Source organism: Fusarium falciforme, chromosome 3 (assembly GCF_026873545.1).
Source record: "Fusarium falciforme chromosome 3, complete sequence".
NCBI lineage: Eukaryota > Fungi > Ascomycota > Sordariomycetes > Hypocreales > Nectriaceae > Fusarium > Fusarium falciforme.
The window spans coordinates 4,836,932-4,854,604 of NC_070546.1; the positions used below are offsets into that span (position 1 = coordinate 4,836,932).

At 51.3% G+C, this 17,673-nt stretch overlaps 7 protein-coding genes across 7 annotated transcripts; 4 read left to right on the top strand and 3 right to left on the bottom strand.

Annotated features, from left to right (window-relative positions):
- Window positions 1-92: 92 nt before the first annotated feature.
- Window positions 93-1,304, top strand: NCS54_00472800 (Hypothetical protein; the record flags this gene model as incomplete). The annotated part of the gene is made up of 2 exons (XM_053150255.1): window positions 93-1,151; window positions 1,206-1,304. 2 exons carry the CDS (start codon window positions 93-95, stop codon window positions 1,302-1,304), a joined length of 1,158 nt encoding a protein of 385 aa, XP_053006230.1.
- A 412-nt stretch (window positions 1,305-1,716) lies between these two features.
- Window positions 1,717-2,865, top strand: NCS54_00472900 (Hypothetical protein; the record flags this gene model as incomplete). Its single annotated transcript, XM_053150256.1, has 4 exons — window positions 1,717-1,799; window positions 1,854-2,136; window positions 2,198-2,520; window positions 2,577-2,865. The coding sequence occupies 4 exons, from the start codon at window positions 1,717-1,719 to the stop codon at window positions 2,863-2,865; spliced, it is 978 nt and encodes a 325-aa protein (XP_053006231.1).
- Window positions 2,866-2,876: 11 nt separating this feature from the next.
- On the bottom strand, window positions 2,877-4,306 carry NCS54_00473000 (Fungal-trans domain-containing protein; the record flags this gene model as incomplete). The annotated part of the gene is made up of 6 exons (XM_053150257.1): window positions 2,877-2,914; window positions 2,966-3,575; window positions 3,623-3,719; window positions 3,764-3,824; window positions 3,878-4,219; window positions 4,282-4,306. The coding sequence occupies 6 exons, from the start codon at window positions 4,304-4,306 to the stop codon at window positions 2,877-2,879; spliced, it is 1,173 nt and encodes a 390-aa protein (XP_053006232.1).
- A 2,841-nt stretch (window positions 4,307-7,147) lies between these two features.
- Window positions 7,148-11,108, bottom strand: NCS54_00473100 (Hypothetical protein; the record flags this gene model as incomplete). Its single annotated transcript, XM_053150258.1, has 3 exons — window positions 7,148-7,559; window positions 7,607-10,845; window positions 10,893-11,108. The coding sequence occupies 3 exons, from the start codon at window positions 11,106-11,108 to the stop codon at window positions 7,148-7,150; spliced, it is 3,867 nt and encodes a 1,288-aa protein (XP_053006233.1).
- An 877-nt stretch (window positions 11,109-11,985) lies between these two features.
- On the top strand, window positions 11,986-14,047 carry NCS54_00473200 (Hypothetical protein; the record flags this gene model as incomplete). The annotated part of the gene is made up of 6 exons (XM_053150259.1): window positions 11,986-12,173; window positions 12,220-12,385; window positions 12,438-12,533; window positions 12,581-13,284; window positions 13,340-13,669; window positions 13,723-14,047. The coding sequence occupies 6 exons, from the start codon at window positions 11,986-11,988 to the stop codon at window positions 14,045-14,047; spliced, it is 1,809 nt and encodes a 602-aa protein (XP_053006234.1).
- A 1,123-nt stretch (window positions 14,048-15,170) lies between these two features.
- On the bottom strand, window positions 15,171-16,012 carry NCS54_00473300 (AB hydrolase-1 domain-containing protein; the record flags this gene model as incomplete). Its single annotated transcript, XM_053150260.1, has 2 exons — window positions 15,171-15,524; window positions 15,599-16,012. The coding sequence occupies 2 exons, from the start codon at window positions 16,010-16,012 to the stop codon at window positions 15,171-15,173; spliced, it is 768 nt and encodes a 255-aa protein (XP_053006235.1).
- Window positions 16,013-16,438: 426 nt separating this feature from the next.
- On the top strand, window positions 16,439-17,481 carry NCS54_00473400 (Hypothetical protein; the record flags this gene model as incomplete). Its single annotated transcript, XM_053150261.1, has 4 exons — window positions 16,439-16,618; window positions 16,678-17,205; window positions 17,261-17,325; window positions 17,379-17,481. 4 exons carry the CDS (start codon window positions 16,439-16,441, stop codon window positions 17,479-17,481), a joined length of 876 nt encoding a protein of 291 aa, XP_053006236.1.
- Between the last annotated feature and the right edge of the window lie 192 nt (window positions 17,482-17,673).

Below are 17,673 nucleotides of genomic sequence, written 5' to 3' on the forward strand. Positions count from 1 at the left end.
TAGATGATAAAGTCCTCTGTAGCCGCCCATTCAGCCAATCTCGAAGCCGCCTCCTTTAGATCTTCATCTATCGATCGTTCCTATCCGAAACCATGAAGTTCCAGGCCCTCTGTGCTACTCTGGCCGCCGCCAATGTGGTTGCAGCTGACACGCTGCTCGCCCGCATGGCTGATTCTTGGATCCGCAACAACCATGAAACCCAGAGAGCATACTGGTATGGTCGAGGTGTGGTCTATGAGGGCTACGAGGCGGCCATCGAGTTGACCAAGAATGAGACGCTGCTGGAGTGGTACCGCTCCCAGATTGATGATCTCGTCATCGCACCAAACGGGTCTATTGTCAACTATGACATGACCAAGTACTCGCTCGACAACTACCGCATTGCGCTGAACCTTCTTTACTGGTACCAGAAGACTGGTGAGCAAAAGTACCGAACCGGAGCCGACTTTATCCGCGACAGACTCAACCAGCATCCTCGTACCCCCACTGGAGGCTTCTGGCACCGGTCCCCTACCTACCCGGACCAGATGTGGCTCGACGGGATTTTCATGGCGGATTCTTTCTACGCTGTTTGGACCTCCCTTTTTGACGCTAAGAATACTACTGCTTGGAACGACATTGTTTTGCAGTGGGACAAGATTCAGGAGGTCACCATTGAGAAGGAGACTGGCCTGCCCGTTCATGGCTTTGACGAGAGCAAGACGGCTGCCTGGGCTGACCCCGAGACCGGAGCTTCTCCCATCGTCTGGAGCAGAGCTGTCGGTTGGTACATCTGGTCACTCATCGAGGTCCTCGACGTCTTCCCCAAGTCTCACCCCGGCTACAAGCGCCTTCGCACCTACTACAAGAAGCTTGCGACGGCCCTTGTCAAGGCTCAAGACCCCGAGAGCCACGGTTGGTGGCTGGTCATGAACAAGCAGTACGCCGGTGTTGAGGGTAACTACCTTGAGAGCTCTGCCTCTGCCATGTTCACCTACGGATTGCTTGCTGGCCTTCGACGCGGATACTTGGATGAGAGGACTTTTTCGAAGCCCGCTGCTAGAGCCTACAACCATCTGGTCAACGACTTTGTCACGGAGCATGCCAACGGCACCATTACGTGGGAGGGTACCGTCGAGGTCGGCTCGTTGAACAGCGATGCCTCTTTCAAGGTATGTATATTCCCCACTCACTGATTGAAGAAACTTCAGCTAACATGTCTGTAGTACTACACCGAGGTCCCTATCGTTCCCGATGACACCCGCGGTGTTGGACCCTTCATGATGGCTTTGTATGAGTGGGAGCGACGCACCACCAAGGCTTGAGATTTCAATGGATCAAGATAGAAGGGGCTGGCATATCTAATGATTAGAGTTCCTATTGATAGAAGCAGCGGTAAGCTGCGCTTATGCATAAACTAGACCTATCATACATCTTAATAGCTAAAAAGTTGCGCCTTCTCCGTTTTCTTGTCCATGTCATCTTCAATGCCGGCGCTAGCGGACGCTAGCGGATCTCACGCGGTGGGGATGCGGACGGCCCCACTTCGGGCCGCGCCTTGGACGTGGAAGGAGGCGGTGATAGTGCGTGAAGAGTTGATCAAGGCTGACCAACTTGGTGCATAAATATGGCCTCTCATCTCCTTCTCCTCCCTTTTCGATTCTATCATCATAATAAGCATCACAGAAAACTACAGCGAGTCTTTTATTCTACTTGAATCTCTACGTCTGTTCCAACATGCCCTCAACCACCTTCTCCCCCGATTCGTTGCCCGATCTGACCGGTCGAATCTACCTCGTCACTGGTGGTAACGCGGGAATGTGAGTTGATAAAGTTGGAACCTCTCCTACATTACATGGCCTAACATTTCCCAGCGGCAAGTCAACAGTTGTTGCTCTCGCCTCCCGTGGTGCCAAGGTATACATGGGTGCTCGCAGTGAAGCCAAGGCTACAGCCACCATCACAGAGATCAAAGCGCAACTTCCTTCAGCACAAATTCTCTTCCTTCCTCTCGACCTATCCAGCTTCAAGAGTGTGATCTCTGCCGCAAAGAAGCTTTCTGACGACGAGTCATCGCTTCATGGCGTTATCAACAACGCTGGTATTATGGGTGTGCCCTTTGCTCTGACCGAAGATGGATATGAGATCCAATTCCAGGTTTGTTCAAACTTTCCAATATTATGCTTCGCTCATGCTAATACCCCGACTCTCAATCAAGACCAACTACCTCTCTCACTGGCTCCTCACCTTCCATCTTCTGCCTCTCCTCCAGTCCACCGCCGCCAACTCTCCTAAAGATATGGTGCGAATCGTCAATGTCACTTCTGATGGACACGCGAGATTCCCTCCAAAGGGTGGCATCAATTTCGGAAATACCTCGCTTGAAAAGGAATCAGCCATGACCCGGTATGGTCAAAGCAAGCTTGCCAACATTCTCCACGCCAAGCAACTGCATGCTATTTATGGTCCTACCCAGAAAGGAGACGGTGCTGGCCAGGGCGGCATCTGCACAGCAGCAGTTCACCCTGGTCATATCGACACGTAAGACAAACCCTTCGTCAATGACACAATTCCACGAATATTTCTGACTTGACCAGAAACCTCAACAAACAAGCGACTGGTGCCGCACCTGGCTCCGTCCTGCGCGCCATCACTCCGGTCATGCGCTGTCTGGGCATCTTGGATGATCAGGAGAAGGGTGCTTGGTCTTCTCTCTTTGCAGTGGCGAGCCCGCAATTCGGATCCAAAGACTCTGGGGCTTACATCGTCCCATATGCAAAGATTGGAACGCCAAGTCCGCTCGCTCAGAACACTGAACTGGCTAAGCAACTGTGGGACTGGACTAAGAACGAACTTGGCAGCAAGGGATTTCTGGAACTTCAATGAAGTGGGCATCTTTACACCCTCTCCCCCTCAAGAATCTTGCAATATTTCTCTAGATCGGCGTCAGTAGTAGTAATAGAATAACTAATGGGTTTTGACTTACCTCCAACTTTCCAAGACCGTCCAATCAATCCCAATGCATGCTTCAGTAAGTCGACTGCCGCCTTCAGCTCAACTTTTCCAGTCTCCTCAATATACCACTGGTATTGAGTGGCAGCGGCATAGAGGCATTGGGCCGCGAAGGGACTGATGGTGATTTGACTCCCTTGTGGCTCAAGGAGATTGACCAAATGCGAAGCAAATTGCCAAGCTGATGCTCCAATCTCATGCAAGGTATTGAGGGCTGTCTCTTGCATCTTCAGCTGCTCTGGGGTGCCAACACCCGACAGGTCATCCAAGTCAGCGCAGGTGTAGTTGTCACATAATGCAATAATAGCACTGAAGCAAAGTCCCTGAGCAGGTGAATAGACAAGGAACGCATGAGGCTCCTCCCTCTTCACTTCTTGGTCTAGTGCCAGTTTGAAAGAGGAGAGGATTCCATGAAGCTGAAGCGCCTCAGAGTAATACTGTTCTGGGCTTCTTGTGCTCTGGCTTGTGCCAATATGGGATAGGACTCTGGAAAGCAAATGTGCTGCTTGACATGATCTGGCAAAAGGGGGTGCAGGCAAGTCGGTGCTGCTAGAAACAGCCAGCGACGGAACGACCGTTTGCTCCTGGTTAGCCGTTAGGGTGTAGAACTCGATAGCTCAAGTGAACTCACACCAAGATCCCATAATATTTCATCCATGGGTAGAAGGTCTTCAGGGCATGCGTCGATAGAGGCGAACGGCCTATCTGGAAGGCCAATATTGATAAATCTGGGGGTTTAGTCTCGTCCGCACCTGGCAATCAACTGACTTACCGGTCTAGAATTATTACACCCCACCACGTGCGGCGTATCTCCTCGGTTGCAGTCCAAGACACTAGGGAAAATTAATGACTAACTTCAGCTGAGGGAAGGTGGGCCAGCAATTACTTGTTGATGGAAACATCTGTGAAACACCGCGCCGGTCGTGAATTCCAATGGCGTGGCCTATTCGAGCGCAATGACCAATCGATAGAAATGCAGCCGGGAATATGGCGTGGCCTGCTTCATATAAGGATAATAGCAAAGTTGCCTGGAGAACACGCATTGAAATGATGCCTTGGTCTTCTACGAGATGTAGGCATTGTTTTGCTTTGCGATATTGCGCTCGATGATCGATGACAGCTTCATCCCTATTGGGTAGCAAGATTTCCATGCATTGAAGGAGTAGTATGATGTCAAGAGAGTGATACCCTTGAGAGGATATCTGTTGGTACAAGGTCCTCTTAGAGACTATGAAGATATGGAGGTCAGATCTTACGGTCGCTCGGAATGGAATTTGTTATCGATCTCACCGATGGGAAAGACGGGATGGATCATCGCAAAAAATGAGTCGACAACATAGGCTAGCTGTTCCGGGCTTTTGCCTATCAGTTCCAAAAACTCCTGAGGGAGAACAGACGCTGGAGGATTTGAGATTATGGATCCCCGTTGCTTGAAGGTGTATGAATCCAGGAAGAAAAGGGCCGGGAAGGTGTTTTGTGAGGGAGTCGGCTCCAATAGAGATATCCAAGTCAGTCAAGCGAGCCTGAAAAACTATCCAGTATCAAGAAGGTTGGGTTAAGTAGCTTACCAGGTGGACTTGATGTCCACCTCCTATGGCCTGGCTCCCGGGATACACACATGCCCGGCCGTTCTTTCGGCAAAGATGGCACGAAGGAAGTTCACGTGTGCATTTCCTCTTCTGGCTCCTACAACTCGCGCAGGCCAGTCTGCTTGACTGGTCTGCAAGCCCATCCATGGCGATGTTGAAGATCGTGCTCAGATTGGCGAAGGTGTGAGATGTGGGCCAGTTGGCTTGGCTGCAATGAGGTCTGATTATCACACGTGACCCGGACTAACGATCAGGCGTTGATTGGTTTACTGGGATTTATGCAAGCCTGGGTGGCTTGATGGGAGTATCACGTGAGCCATTTGTTCATGGAAATGAGGCAGTCACTGGGGGGAGGGATCGGCTACCCGTAGAACAAGTAGAGCTGGATTTAAACAGGGAGCGAATTCAAAACAATCAATAGGAGAAAGGAAGTGTTCTTAACCCAGTTTTCATCTCACGAGCAATGGTTAACCCATGAAGAAAGAAGCCCATGCCCCATCTGGGCGCATCGCAAAGCGAGCGGTTTCAATAGAGGACTCGGCAATATGCTGGACAGCAAGACGAGAGGCAGAGTTTGGACACTCCTGACAGCTAGAATATACCAAACCTTTGAGAATTCTAATGCTGTAGGTGGTTGCGAGATGTTTCGGTCCGATGAAGCAACGATTAATGTGTTAGGGAACGTATACGTACATGATTCTCTAAATATTCTTTAATTTATTGATAACTTTAACGTTGACCTTCAAAGGCAAGTAATTAATTTTATCCTGAATAGATTGATAACACGTTGGGGAGGCCTCTCGTATTACACCTAGATGGGAGACACTTGTGACTCACCACACTCATAAGCCTCAACAGGATGACATAGAGTTCTGCCTGTTGACGGTATGGTTTCCCACGCCCTTCGCTCCTGCACAGCCGCATTAGCGCTTACACTTCTCCATCTTTCCGTATGACTCAGTCTACATTCAGTGAATCTCGAAGGCATAAAAGACAATCATGGCACATGTCTGGTTACTTCCTTTTCCTCTCCAACATCTACACAGCCTGCACCATGATCTTGCTCGCGGATCATCCCCAAGAGATCTTCGAGTCTATCCTGCAATGGCTTGCCCCAAAAGATATCTACGCATTATGCCTCGTTGATAAATCCTGCTGCACGGTCGCCCAGCCTTGGTTGTATTCCAGGATTGAGTGGGAATGGGCCGCTAGAGTACCTCCCGTTGATATCCTCCTCCGCACTCTACTCGAAAAGCCGACCCTGGGCGAATGCGTTCAATCCGTCATCTTGAAAGGCACCGAAACAAGGTACTATTGCTTCCTTGCTCCACCAGCCACACCGCGGTTTGATGATGGCGGCGTTGATGACTTGGTGGCTTTTGTCAAGTCTAGGGAATTGCCGCGGCGGTACTGCAACGACTGGATCAAGGGATTACGCTCCTCTAGAAGCGCCTTCAAGATGGATGCATACATTGCGTGTTTGCTAGCCATGCTACCAAACCTCAGATATCTGGAGCTTGAGCCCAGATTTGCCCATCGCAGCCGGCTGTCAAGCAGGATGTTCAGAGCTGCCCTTTCAGTCTTTCCCCGGCAAAACAGGCCCAAACTTCCCCATTTCGGGCAGCTTCGGGATGTTTCTTATCTGCGTCGAATCGAGTCAATTCCAGGTGACAGGCCCAAGGGCGCCGACTTGCTCACGCCCTTCTTCTACCTGCCGGAAGTACGCCGCGTCTCGGCCTGTATCGATAATACGCCGTATTGGAGGTGGCCGGAGCACAAGCCGGCCCTTGAGACGCTTACGACACTGAACATTGCCTTCATCCATGCCAAACACCTCGGCACGATACTTTCTGCGACGAAAAACCTTCAAACTCTTCGGTGGGACTGGCGCGGTTGGCCATACTCTCGTTCCACTCTTGGCCACTTGGTCAACCTGAACGAGATAATGGCTGCCCTCCAACACATCCAGAAAACGCTCATAGAACTAAAAATCCTAGGCTCATGCAAATATTCAGGCTTCAGACGCTGTTCAGTGCGTTTAACAGGAAGTTTACAGGGCATGGCATCCATCGAGAAGTTAAAGAGGCTTGAAATCCCGTTGGCATTCCTGGCCGGCCTTGCCGCCTCTGTTCCGCCGACCCATATCGACAAAACCTTGCCGGCAACCGTCGAGCACGTTGCTCTCACCGATGACTTTAGCAAGGAGCATGATTGGCGAGGTCAACAGCAGCTAGAGATATTTTCTCTGTGGATGGATAATGTAAAAACAGCGACGCCATGGCTCCGAAGGTTCGAGTGGGTGACGATGATGAGGGAAACGGTGGTGGAGTGGCACGACAATCCTGGGTTGGAGGCACGCCTATTGGCTGTATGTAGCAGGGCTGGAGTCGAAGTTGAAATTGTTCAGCGCGAGAACAGTTTGGAGAGAGGACGGCTGAGCTGGAACTGGCAAAAATGACCTGTTGCCGCTGTCAAGTGCTCAAAGAAGATAGTCCAGAAAAGCAGTTCTGCCCCTAATCTCAACAAGTCAAGAACATTACTTCTTTGGGGTATTAACTAAAGGATACCTATGTTAAATGAATGCGTATTCCTTCCAGACTTCTATGCCTTAAGTTGACCTCTTCAGATCCAACCTCGAGAGCCTGAGCTCGAACAAGACTATAATACCTCGTTCCCATCCTCATCAACTCGGTCTGTGTGCCTGATTCCACCACTTGGCCTTTCTCGATCACATAAATCCTATCTGCATTGCGGACGAAACTGAGACGATGTGCAACTGAGATGGTCGTCCGACCTCGTGAGGCCTTCTCCAGAGCATCCTGTACCAACTTCTCTGATGCGGAGTCAAGGGCAGAAGTCGCTTCATCTAGGAGGAGGACTCGGGGGTTGCGGATGAGGGCTCGAACGATTGCAATACGTTGTTTCTGGCCACCGGATAACATCACGCCGCGGTTACCGACTGTGGTTGCGAGGCCGTCACTAGGATTGTTAGCATAGAACCTATTGAAGCAGGACAACAAACTTACGGAAGAGAGGCGATGAAGTCGTAGATGTTGGCGTCTTTGCATGCCTGGGTGATGGCCTCGTCGGTCTCATCAAGGCTACAACCGAGAGTGATGTTGTCCCGAATCGTCCCAGAGTATATGGTAGGTTCTTGACTCACGTAGGCCAATGCTCTCCGGTACTCGGCTACGTTTAGTCCTCTGATATCTTGGCCATCGATCTTAAGAATTCCAGAATCGGGATCGTATAAACGCTCCAACAAGGCGAAGCACGTGCTTTTGCCGCATCCGCTGCACCCGACGAGAGCAATGTGCTCACCTGGCTGAACGGCGAAACTCAGGCCGTTGAGGATCGGATGTCCAGGGCGGTTTGGGTATGTGAAGTGAACGTTTTCAAACTCAATCTTTCCTTGACACTTCTCGGGGAGATGAGTGCTATTATCGCCCTCAGAACCGTCGATGGTTGGCGTCTTTTGCAGCATCGTGTGAAAGGTCCTTGCAGCCTTCTTTGCCTTTCCAATATCAGTCGCGAAGGAAAAGACCAGACCAGCAGCTTGAGATCCAAAGATAATCTCGGCAAAGCATGCAAAGAACTGGAATATGGAGTATTCCCCATCCGCTATGCGTTGCCCGCCATACCAGAATGCCAGGGCGACGCAAAAGAAGGCAAACGACTGCGACGCTGCATACGGCACAGAAGATTTGAAAATGGAAACTAAACTTTTTCGCTCCTGTGCTTTAAGGTGTTGCTCGTAGTGGCGGACGAATTGCTCCTCCGCGGCGAGGGCAGCGATGGTGCGCGCCGACATCACGGCTTCGCTGGCGTATGCGGAGGACTGCTTGTGCGCTTCGTGGGATCGCTGGGCGAACTTAGAGATCATCCAGACGCGATAGAAGCCACAGCCCAGCAGGACTGGTATAGTGGAGATGCATACGAGGGCGACCTTCCAGCCGATGGCTAGCGCAATAGCCATGGATGCGATGAGTGTGGTGCAGCTCATGAAGATGGTTCCAAGCGTTGAGCCACTCACGCCACAGAGACTCTTTGCCTCGACACCAAGAAGCGACGTCAGAGCGCCGGTCTTATTTTCGTCTCGATCGAAGAACGAGGCGTCCTGTTCTATGATGGAGCGGAAGAGAGTGCTTCGAGCTCTATAGATGAGACGCTCAGAGCAGATTGCAAAGGACACGCCTTGGATGGTGAGGTTGAAGACGTGGATGAGGCCGACGACGAACATCATCAGGCACCAGAAATTGGCGCCTTCTCTCATGGATGAGACCATGGTGTCAGGCTTGGAAAGCTCGTTGATGGCTTTGGCGAGGAGAAAGGCCAGGGTCGGACCGCCGCAGCCGGCGAGGATAGAGAATGTTAGGCCGATGGCGAGGAGTTTGGCTTCAGGGCGGTTGAAGGATGCGGTGAGGGACACCAGGGACCAGAGTGAGGTTTTCGCATCTTGAGCTTTTTGGTCCTCTTGATCTAAGGGAATGATCTCTGTATTGTGTCTGGCCTTGTCCATTTGGAGTGGCAGCGACTGATCTTGCGCAGACTCAGGAGCTGTGCTGTTGACTCCATGACCGGATGGATGCTCCTCCAGTTCCTGCGCCTCAAAGAGCTTCGAATAAACACCGTTTAGACTTCGAAGTTCACTATGCGTTCCCTGCTCCACTACTCTGCCCTCTGACAAGACAATGATGTTGTCGGCATACGTGATAGTCGAAAGCCTGTGCGAAATGACGATTGTTGTTCTCCCAACAGAAGCCGACTGGATTGCTTCTTTAACAGTCTGCTCAGACTCCGAGTCTAGTGCAGACGTAGCCTCATCGAGGAGAAGCACTGCCGGGTTGCGGATCAAAGCGCGGGCGATTGCGATCCTCTGCTTCTGGCCGCCCGAGAGCTGAGACCCGCCCTCGCCAAGCTTGGTGTCGTAGCCCTTGGGGAGATTTGTGATGAAGTTGTGAGCGTTGGCTTGCTTGGCGGCTTCGTGAACTCGGAACTCGAGAGACTGGACCTTTTCTTCGACCTGGTCTGGAATGTCGAGGGCGCCCATTGCGATGTTGTCAAAGATAGAGGCTGCAAAGAGAACGGGCTCTTGAGCCACGAGGGCCAGCTTCTGTCGAAACCATCTCAGATTGAGTGTAGAAATGTCTTTGCCGTCGCAGACAACTTGTCCACTAATGGGGGAGTAGAACCTCTCGATGAGGCTGATGACGGTACTCTTGCCAGAACCTGATGGCCCAACAATGGCTGTGGTTTTTCCGGCTGGGATATGCAGATTCACGCCGTCCATGATGACTTGCTGAGGTCTGGCAGGGTAGATGTGCTTCACATTGACAAAGTCGATGGATCCTGAGATCTGGTCGAACTTGACGCCCTCCTCTGAAATTGGGTCGAGAGGTGATTCTCGGTCGATAACGGAATACACCTTGGAAGCTGCCGCAACGGCTACAGCAAATGCGGGAATATGAGGAGCGATGCCACCAAGGACGTGCGACCCGATAAGAATAGCAAAGGCGACGGTTATGACATCAGAGATACTCGCCTCTCCCCTGCCGATAAATATTGATCCGGTCCAAAATGTCAGGGCATGGCTCATGAACGTCATGGTTGTGACGATGGCAATCAGCACTGCGACGCAGATCTGAGCCTTTCGCCCCCAGGTCTCAACAGAGATGAGATGCGACTCGAATTTTAAGGCAAACATGTCTCGTACGCCAAGGGCTTTGACGGTTCGAATGGAGCTGATGACTTCTTCGGCGAGACCGCCTGCGATGGAGTAGTTCGCCATTGACTTTCCCTGGTACTTGATGATGAACCGCGTGCACGCTGTGCTGGTAACGATGATGCCAACAAGGATCGAGGACGCAACAAGGGTGAGCTTCCAATATTTGATGAACCCAATTACGTACGCGCTAACAAGCGTAGCGAGCGCCGTGATCACAAACGCCACCTTCTCTGAGATACCCTCTTGGATATTCTGACAGTCGAGCGAGATCCTCGACGACAGCATCCCGGGCCCGACGTTGTCGAAGAAGGCCATGTTCTGTCGGAGTAGAGCGCGGAAATACCGTTGCCGGATCGTGCGCGTGAGACGCTCGCCCACGCCCATGAAGCCGACGGTCGAGATGTATGTGGCGACGTAGGCACCGATGCCGAGGTAGACGAGGGTCAGGGACTTTTGCGTTAGGATTCTATCGAATTCGGACCGGGGCATTTCTTGGAGAGAAATTGACTGGAAGAGCCCGGCCATATCGCCGAAGAGAAGCTGGAGAGTTAGCCGGATAGTTGATATGAATGGGCTTGGGGTCTTACTGGGAAACATGGTAGAATTGCGCCGGCAGCGATTGCAGCAACGGTGCAGAAGGTCAGAATCAGGAGGTCTTTCAGAGTTGCGTAGCGGAATAGGTCCTTGAACCCGACGGTGATGTTTGGAGTCTCTATTTGGGTTTTCAGCTTTTCCTCCAAAGATGCATCTTCAATTGATGATATCGGCTCGTCGGTCGCCTGAGCTGTCTTGTTACTGTCCATGATGCCGGTGCCGGAGGTGAAACGTCTACACCAGGTTGGGCCAGCGGCAAATTGTCGTGAGTCGTGGCGACAGCTATCGAAGCTCACACCCAGGGGCACTCTTCACAAAACGACGAGAGGAGTATCTCAAGAGAACGTCATGTCAGGATTAAAGGAAGAATAACACGCGGGAATCTTCAACTTTGAAGCATCAGCAGACGCCGAGGCTCGGAGACAACTGCTGCAGCATTGGGACATTTGCTGCAGAAAACCGTCGCTGGAGATCATTATTGACTCATTAGCGACTTGGCAACCATTTAGCTCAGCCCATGACCTGATGGCTACTACATTGCGGATACGGAGTACCGCATCGGGCTCTGAAGCTCCAGATGTTGGGATGGGGGAAATCAGCTCAATCTGGGCTTGGCTGCCCAATAGGAGGGAGGCCGGTGGATTGAATTTGGCAATTTGATCCTGATCAGATTAGATAACTCGACATCTGATTAGATCCCACCGTATTTTTCGTGTTTGTGGCTGTTTGACTAGACGCCTTGGCTTGTCGTATGACCATAGCTTTTTCTCTCTGGATCCCACGCCCAGACTCTGAGCACCCCATGCATCAGCCCACACCTTTAATAACGCAGCGGGTTAAGCGTAGCTTTAACCATATTTCCGGGGCGAGGGGATCTGGACTACCCGATTACCTTTCGGTCTCGATCCGTGCTGCCTTACGCCATGGGCGGGCATCAACGTGGGATGAACCATGGCAGGGGCTTGTGACTGAGTCTATTTTGCAGGTTAAATAATGGGTCTGCTGCCGTGCATCTTGGAGTGTTCATGCAGTATGCAGAAGCTTTACTTCGACACTCTTACCCCTACTTGCATTGCTTCCTTCACCATGGCTGACAACGCTATTCGGTCAGAGCCAGAGCGTGTTGATGACAAGAATCTCGAGGCGCAGGAGGTGCGGAATGATGATGCTGCCTCTGTGCATAGCGAGTCGTCTAGCATCCAGGCTGGTGTGCAAAAGGCCATGATTCTGAAGAAGGCATGGTCACGTACATCCTTGGCCATCGCTTTCTCAAGGTACGTTTTCTCTTCATCTGAAGTGACGCCAGCTAACAAAAGTCAGTCTGTTCCTTACAACTCTCGTCATCACCTTCTCTGACTACTCTGGACTGGTACTTGAGCCTTATGTGACCAGCGAGTTCAGGTCGCATTCAGCGATGAGCTCCGCTCGCGTTGTCATGAACATTACTCGCATCGTTGCCTATCCCGTCATTGCCAAGTTGAGTGACGTGAGTTATCGACAGACTTTCTATGAAAGACAAGGGTTAATAGCAAAATTAGGTCTTTGGCAGAGCTGAAATGTTCACCTTTTCCATCCTATTCCAAATTCTGAGCTTCATCCTCTATGCGACCAGCAAGAACATCGGCAACTACTTTGTAAGGCATTTCTTTCTCTTTCTATTTCTCTGTCTAACCCGTCAAAGACTGCAGGCCTATTTGACGCAATTGGTGCCACTGGCTTCACCCTGGTCCAGCAAGTCTTCCTCGCCGATGCCACGAACCTCGTCGACCGTGCCTTCTGGTCAACGCTTCCTGAGTCCATCACCACCATCCCGGCGCTCTACCTGGGTACCATCATGGGTGAAGGCTTTCTCAATGCGACTTGGCGCTGGGGCTATGGTACATGGGCCATCGTCACTCCCATTGTCGCCGTGCCACTCATCGCCACCATCGCGGTCCTTCAGAAGCGCGCCAAGAAGCACGGGCTGCAGGTCAAGACTTTCTCTGCTGTCGCGGGGTGCTCCCCAGATAGTCCGATGTGGAAGAAGGTATTTCACCTCATCTGGACCGAGATTGACTTCTTGGGTTTGATCCTTCTCATTGCTGGTCTTTCGTTGATCTTGATCCCCGTGTCTTTGACTGGCTCGTTTAATCCTCAACGCTGGAAGGAAGGTTCGTTCATCGCCATGCTTGTTATCGGCGTCATCTGCTTTGCGGCATTTCTGGTTTGGGACCTCAAGTATGCTCAGAAGCCTTACATCCCCTGGCGCATGGCCAATAAGACTGTCATTGCTGGATGTGCCATCCAGATGTTTGACTTCTTGGGATATTCGCTCTTCACCATCTTTTTCCCGAGTTATCTCCAAGTGGCGGGTCAGTTCTCCCCTGGCCATGCCACACGCATCGAGTAAGTTACATCCCCTACTTTGTGTTGATTGATAACCTTGCTCACGGTTCACCAGCAACTCCCTGCGAGTCGCCTTCCAGATCTCAGGCTTGTTTGTCGCCGTTGGTATGAAGTACACCAAGAATGCCCAGTACTGGGTTCTTGCTGGCCCTCCAATGGTGATTCTCGGTCAAGGAATCATGATCTATCTCGTCAACATGCCCAATGGTGGCCGTGCGAACGAGGCATCATTCATTGCTTCCAAGGTTCTCTCTGGTGTTGGTCGCGCATTCTTCCAAACCGCTGGTCAAGTTTCGGTCCAAGCTGTGGTTTCTCGTCAGGAAGTCGCCGTCGTCACAGGCCTCTTCCAAGCTGCGACCAGCCTTGGAGGTGCCCTTGGTACTAGGTAAGATCCCAGGTCTCTCGTCTTCTCTTTAAGCAATGTCTGACTCGTGGCAGTATCTCTGGGGCCATCTGGCGCAACACTCTCCCTACGAAACTCGCGTCCTATCTCCCCGAAGAGAACCGAAGCAACTCCACCCTCATCTTCCAGGATATCGTGACCGCCAAGGGTTACCTCCCTGGCACGCCAGCCCGTGCAGCAATTAATCGTGGCTATAGCGAATCGCAGATGATCCTCGCCATCGTCGCTACATGCTTCTGTGTGCCTAACTTGGCTATTATGTTCTTTATGAAGAATATGAAGCTTGACAAAGAAGATGAGAAGGATGAAAAGGGTATTAATCGTGCTCTTGCCAAGATTGAGCAACAGGGGGGAAATTAGGCGAGATCTATAAATAGCTCAGAGTCGTTTAAGCCGAGGTAAACAAAAACAAGGGAAGTTAATTACGTAATTTTATCAGCGAGTGTCTAGGTCTCGGGTAGGGCGTATGGTCCAAGAACAATATCGTACTCCTGAAAGCCATTCTGGCTGTTCCGCCGAGAAAGAGTAAATGTTAAATAGGTAAGCTTTTTAAAAAGTGAAAAACTCCACTACATCTGGATTACAACCTCCTCTTCGTGAAGAGAAAGTTCAACCACGCAGGGTGAATATTCAATCATATCCTATGAAGTGAATTAAGTGAGGCGTCAGGCTTTTTTCGCAACCGCAACCAAAACACCGGAAGCTCGTACCCTGACTTGACTTAGCAATGGATGAACTGTGTGCGTGCTTGGTAAACTCTGTTTGAAAGCCTTGAAAACTAGATACAGAAGCTCAACCTGTGCCCGTCTCTTTCCCAGCTCATGGAAGCACGCTGGCATTCGCAATAAGGGGCTGTCATGTGACACAAGCAAAGATGCGTTGAAGTCACGTGACCAAAAGCGGCTGTCAAGAGTACGTCTCAGAATCCAAAGGGTGACGTCAGCGAGCCAGGGGTGTTCGTGCAGACTTGGGCTCTGGAAATGAGGGGAACGGTTGAGACTAACGGACCCGTCCCTGGATATCGGCATGGGATTGGACCCCTATCGAATCCTTGGAAACTTTATTCGTAAACTAATGAAACTAGAGATGTCTCGGTATGATCGTCTTCGAATGTTCCTGTCGGATGAGTGATGGTCAATTGACTAACTAACAACCCGGTTGCCGAACAAAACCCCTCTTCCGACTTTGCCTTCACCGCCTACGCCTGCATCGACACCCAACCGCTCCGACACACCTGTTGAAGCCGTCCGCACCATTGGTGCCCTGCTCCTGCGTGCCTGTGACCAGGAGGAGAAGGGAGGGTTCTTAGTGACGCGTACGTGGAGTACTACATGGTCAAGTCACACTAGTTGGGCATTATCCATTATTCACCAGGAACATAGCTACAGCATGATGGAAGATTGAAAGTTCCTAAAGAGTATTTAAAAGCTGCGTATGTTGACTCCTCCAGCCAATCCTTGTCTTATTGCAATCTGCCCTCGTATCAGGCTTGAGACATCGCTGTCTTCTCCAGCCCAACCTTGGCCGCATACTCGAGTCCCTCAACCACCTCTTGAGGCTGCGAGAGGAATGGCGAGTGAGAGCCTTGGGAATGGAAGCTTGCTGCGTCAGGGCCCAGTAACGAAGCCATATGTTGCTGTATTGGCAGTGCCAATGCCTGATCACTGTCGCAGAAGAAGTAGAAGCAATCAATGTCATGCCAGGGCTCATATGTAACAGTGTCAGTGAAAACACGGCCGGATTGATGCTTCAGGGCGTCAAGGGCCTTCTTCTGAGCCTCTGGTTCCACGTCGTGATAGAAGATCGTTTCGGGCGTATCGGCGTAAACGTAATCCCCCTGTGCGCGCACCAATCAGCAGCGGTCCAATGCCATCGCCAATGTAACCTTCATCGCTTCTATGTGGGACTTACCTCAGGCCTCATCCATGGTAGAAACTGGCCTCCCAGCATCTCTTTGATGCTTTTTCCAAGCGGCGTCACAAAAGCTGCCAGATACACAAAGAGTATCACACCACCCGTCTTGCCCTCTTGCAGGCGCTGTTTATAGCCCAACCCTTCAACCGCGTTTGCGCCAACCAGGCCGCCGTATGAGTGCACAACGAGGACAACTTTCTTCCCCTCATCTGCGAGACGCTCAATACTAGAACGCACAGCGTTCGCATCGTCAGCTAGGCCCTTGGTGGGTGGTTCAGCGCCGACGGAAGGGTATTCAACGGCCTCAGTAGTCCAGTCGCGGGCGTGGAGTGCTTCCCGGACGACGTCGAAGCAGTCTGCGGTATGCCAGGCGCCTGGGGCAAAGACAATGGTAGGCTTGATAGAAGACATGATTTCGTAATGGATGGTGTTCTGATAGTGAAATGACTAAATGAGCTTCGGATGTGTCGTTCAATGAAAAGCAAACCCGAGGGGGATAGCACCAACATAAGTACTGTTGCATTGACCGCTAAACTTGTTCATGGGCTAGTTTCAGGCACTACCAACACGGGTCCGGCAAATAATTGACGTTGCAGCCACTATGGGGGCAGCATGCCAAACATACGACGGAAAGGGGTTGACTGCTACCTAGTTGGCACTAAGAACCAACACCAACCACCAACACCCGACAACCGACATTGGAGTCTCGGTTCTCCTTACCAGCCTTTTTACAGTAAGTCTAGCCGCATTCACCTCTTTCAAGACTACCTTTGCCATTTTTGCATTGCCCGAGCCATTGTTTACCAGAGCCACCACCACCTTCTCAATTCTGGAGCCATGGCCGCATCGGCAAAGGTCCAGACCCGCGTTGACTTGCAGGCCGACAGAAGCAGGGAACTCAATATTACGACAACGGTTGTGCTAGTCCTTTCGGTGGTGTTTGTCGCTTTGCGTTTCTGGGCGCGTCATATCAGGGCTGGCTACGGAGCCGATGACTGGATGACAGTCGCCGCGTTGGTACATACCTACCCAAGACCCTCCAGCATACAGAAGAGGATCTGAACTTTGAACTCTAGGTGGCTGTTTTCATCTCTGGTGCGGTGAATTTTACTAGTAAGCTGCAGTCTTCTTTCGTCGACAGTGACCTGACGATTGCAGTGATCAGTCATGGGCTTGGTAGACATGCCGACGCTGTGCCCACCGCAGACCAGGTTGTCTTCTTCAAGCTCCTTTTGGCGTTTGAGTGCATCTATGTCACAGCAGTGATGCTTGTGAAGCTCGCTCTGTTACAAATGTACTTGCGCATCTTTTTATCCCGCGGCTTCAGGGTGTGTGCAGCTGTGATAGCCACCATTGTCGTTGGCTGGTGGATCGCCATCGTCGCCGTCTCCATATTCCAATGTACGCCGATCAAGAAGGCGTGGATGCCGTGGACTAATGGATCATGCATCAATCTCAAAGCCTCTTTTATCGGTAATGCAATCCCAAATATCGGCACGGATGTTGCCATCTTGTGCATGCCAATGAGGCAGATCTGGAAGTTGCACGCCAACCTGGCTCAGAGGCTATCTCTGTGCGTCATGTTTCTCCTTGGCAGCTTGTGGGTTGTTCCTATTCCTCCTCCTTTCGGGCAATTGTAACGATGGGTCCTTCAACTAGTGTTTTGTTTGCCAGCATCTACAGATTCACCACCATTATGCAGTTCGACCCAGTCGATACTACGTGTAAGCGCCTACCATAGTAGCAATTTGACGAGAACATTCCTGACCTTCAACAGGGACACTCGCCACAGCCTGTGCCTGGTGTGTCGTCGAGGTAGCTTGTGGAACCATCGCTGTCTGCCTTCCAACATTGCGGCCGCTCATGGTGAAGATCTCTAAACAGTTCGGCAGCTTCACTAATAGCAAAGGAGCACATAGTGGCCGAAGTGCCGTAGCCACAGAGCTCATCACAATAGGCGGAACTGGAGGCGCAAAGTCCGGGCAGAGGTACTTTCAACGACTTGGGAACGAGTATGAGCCCAACAACAGCCATGCGGAAATTGCTAGGTCAGAAGCAACGAGTCAACATAT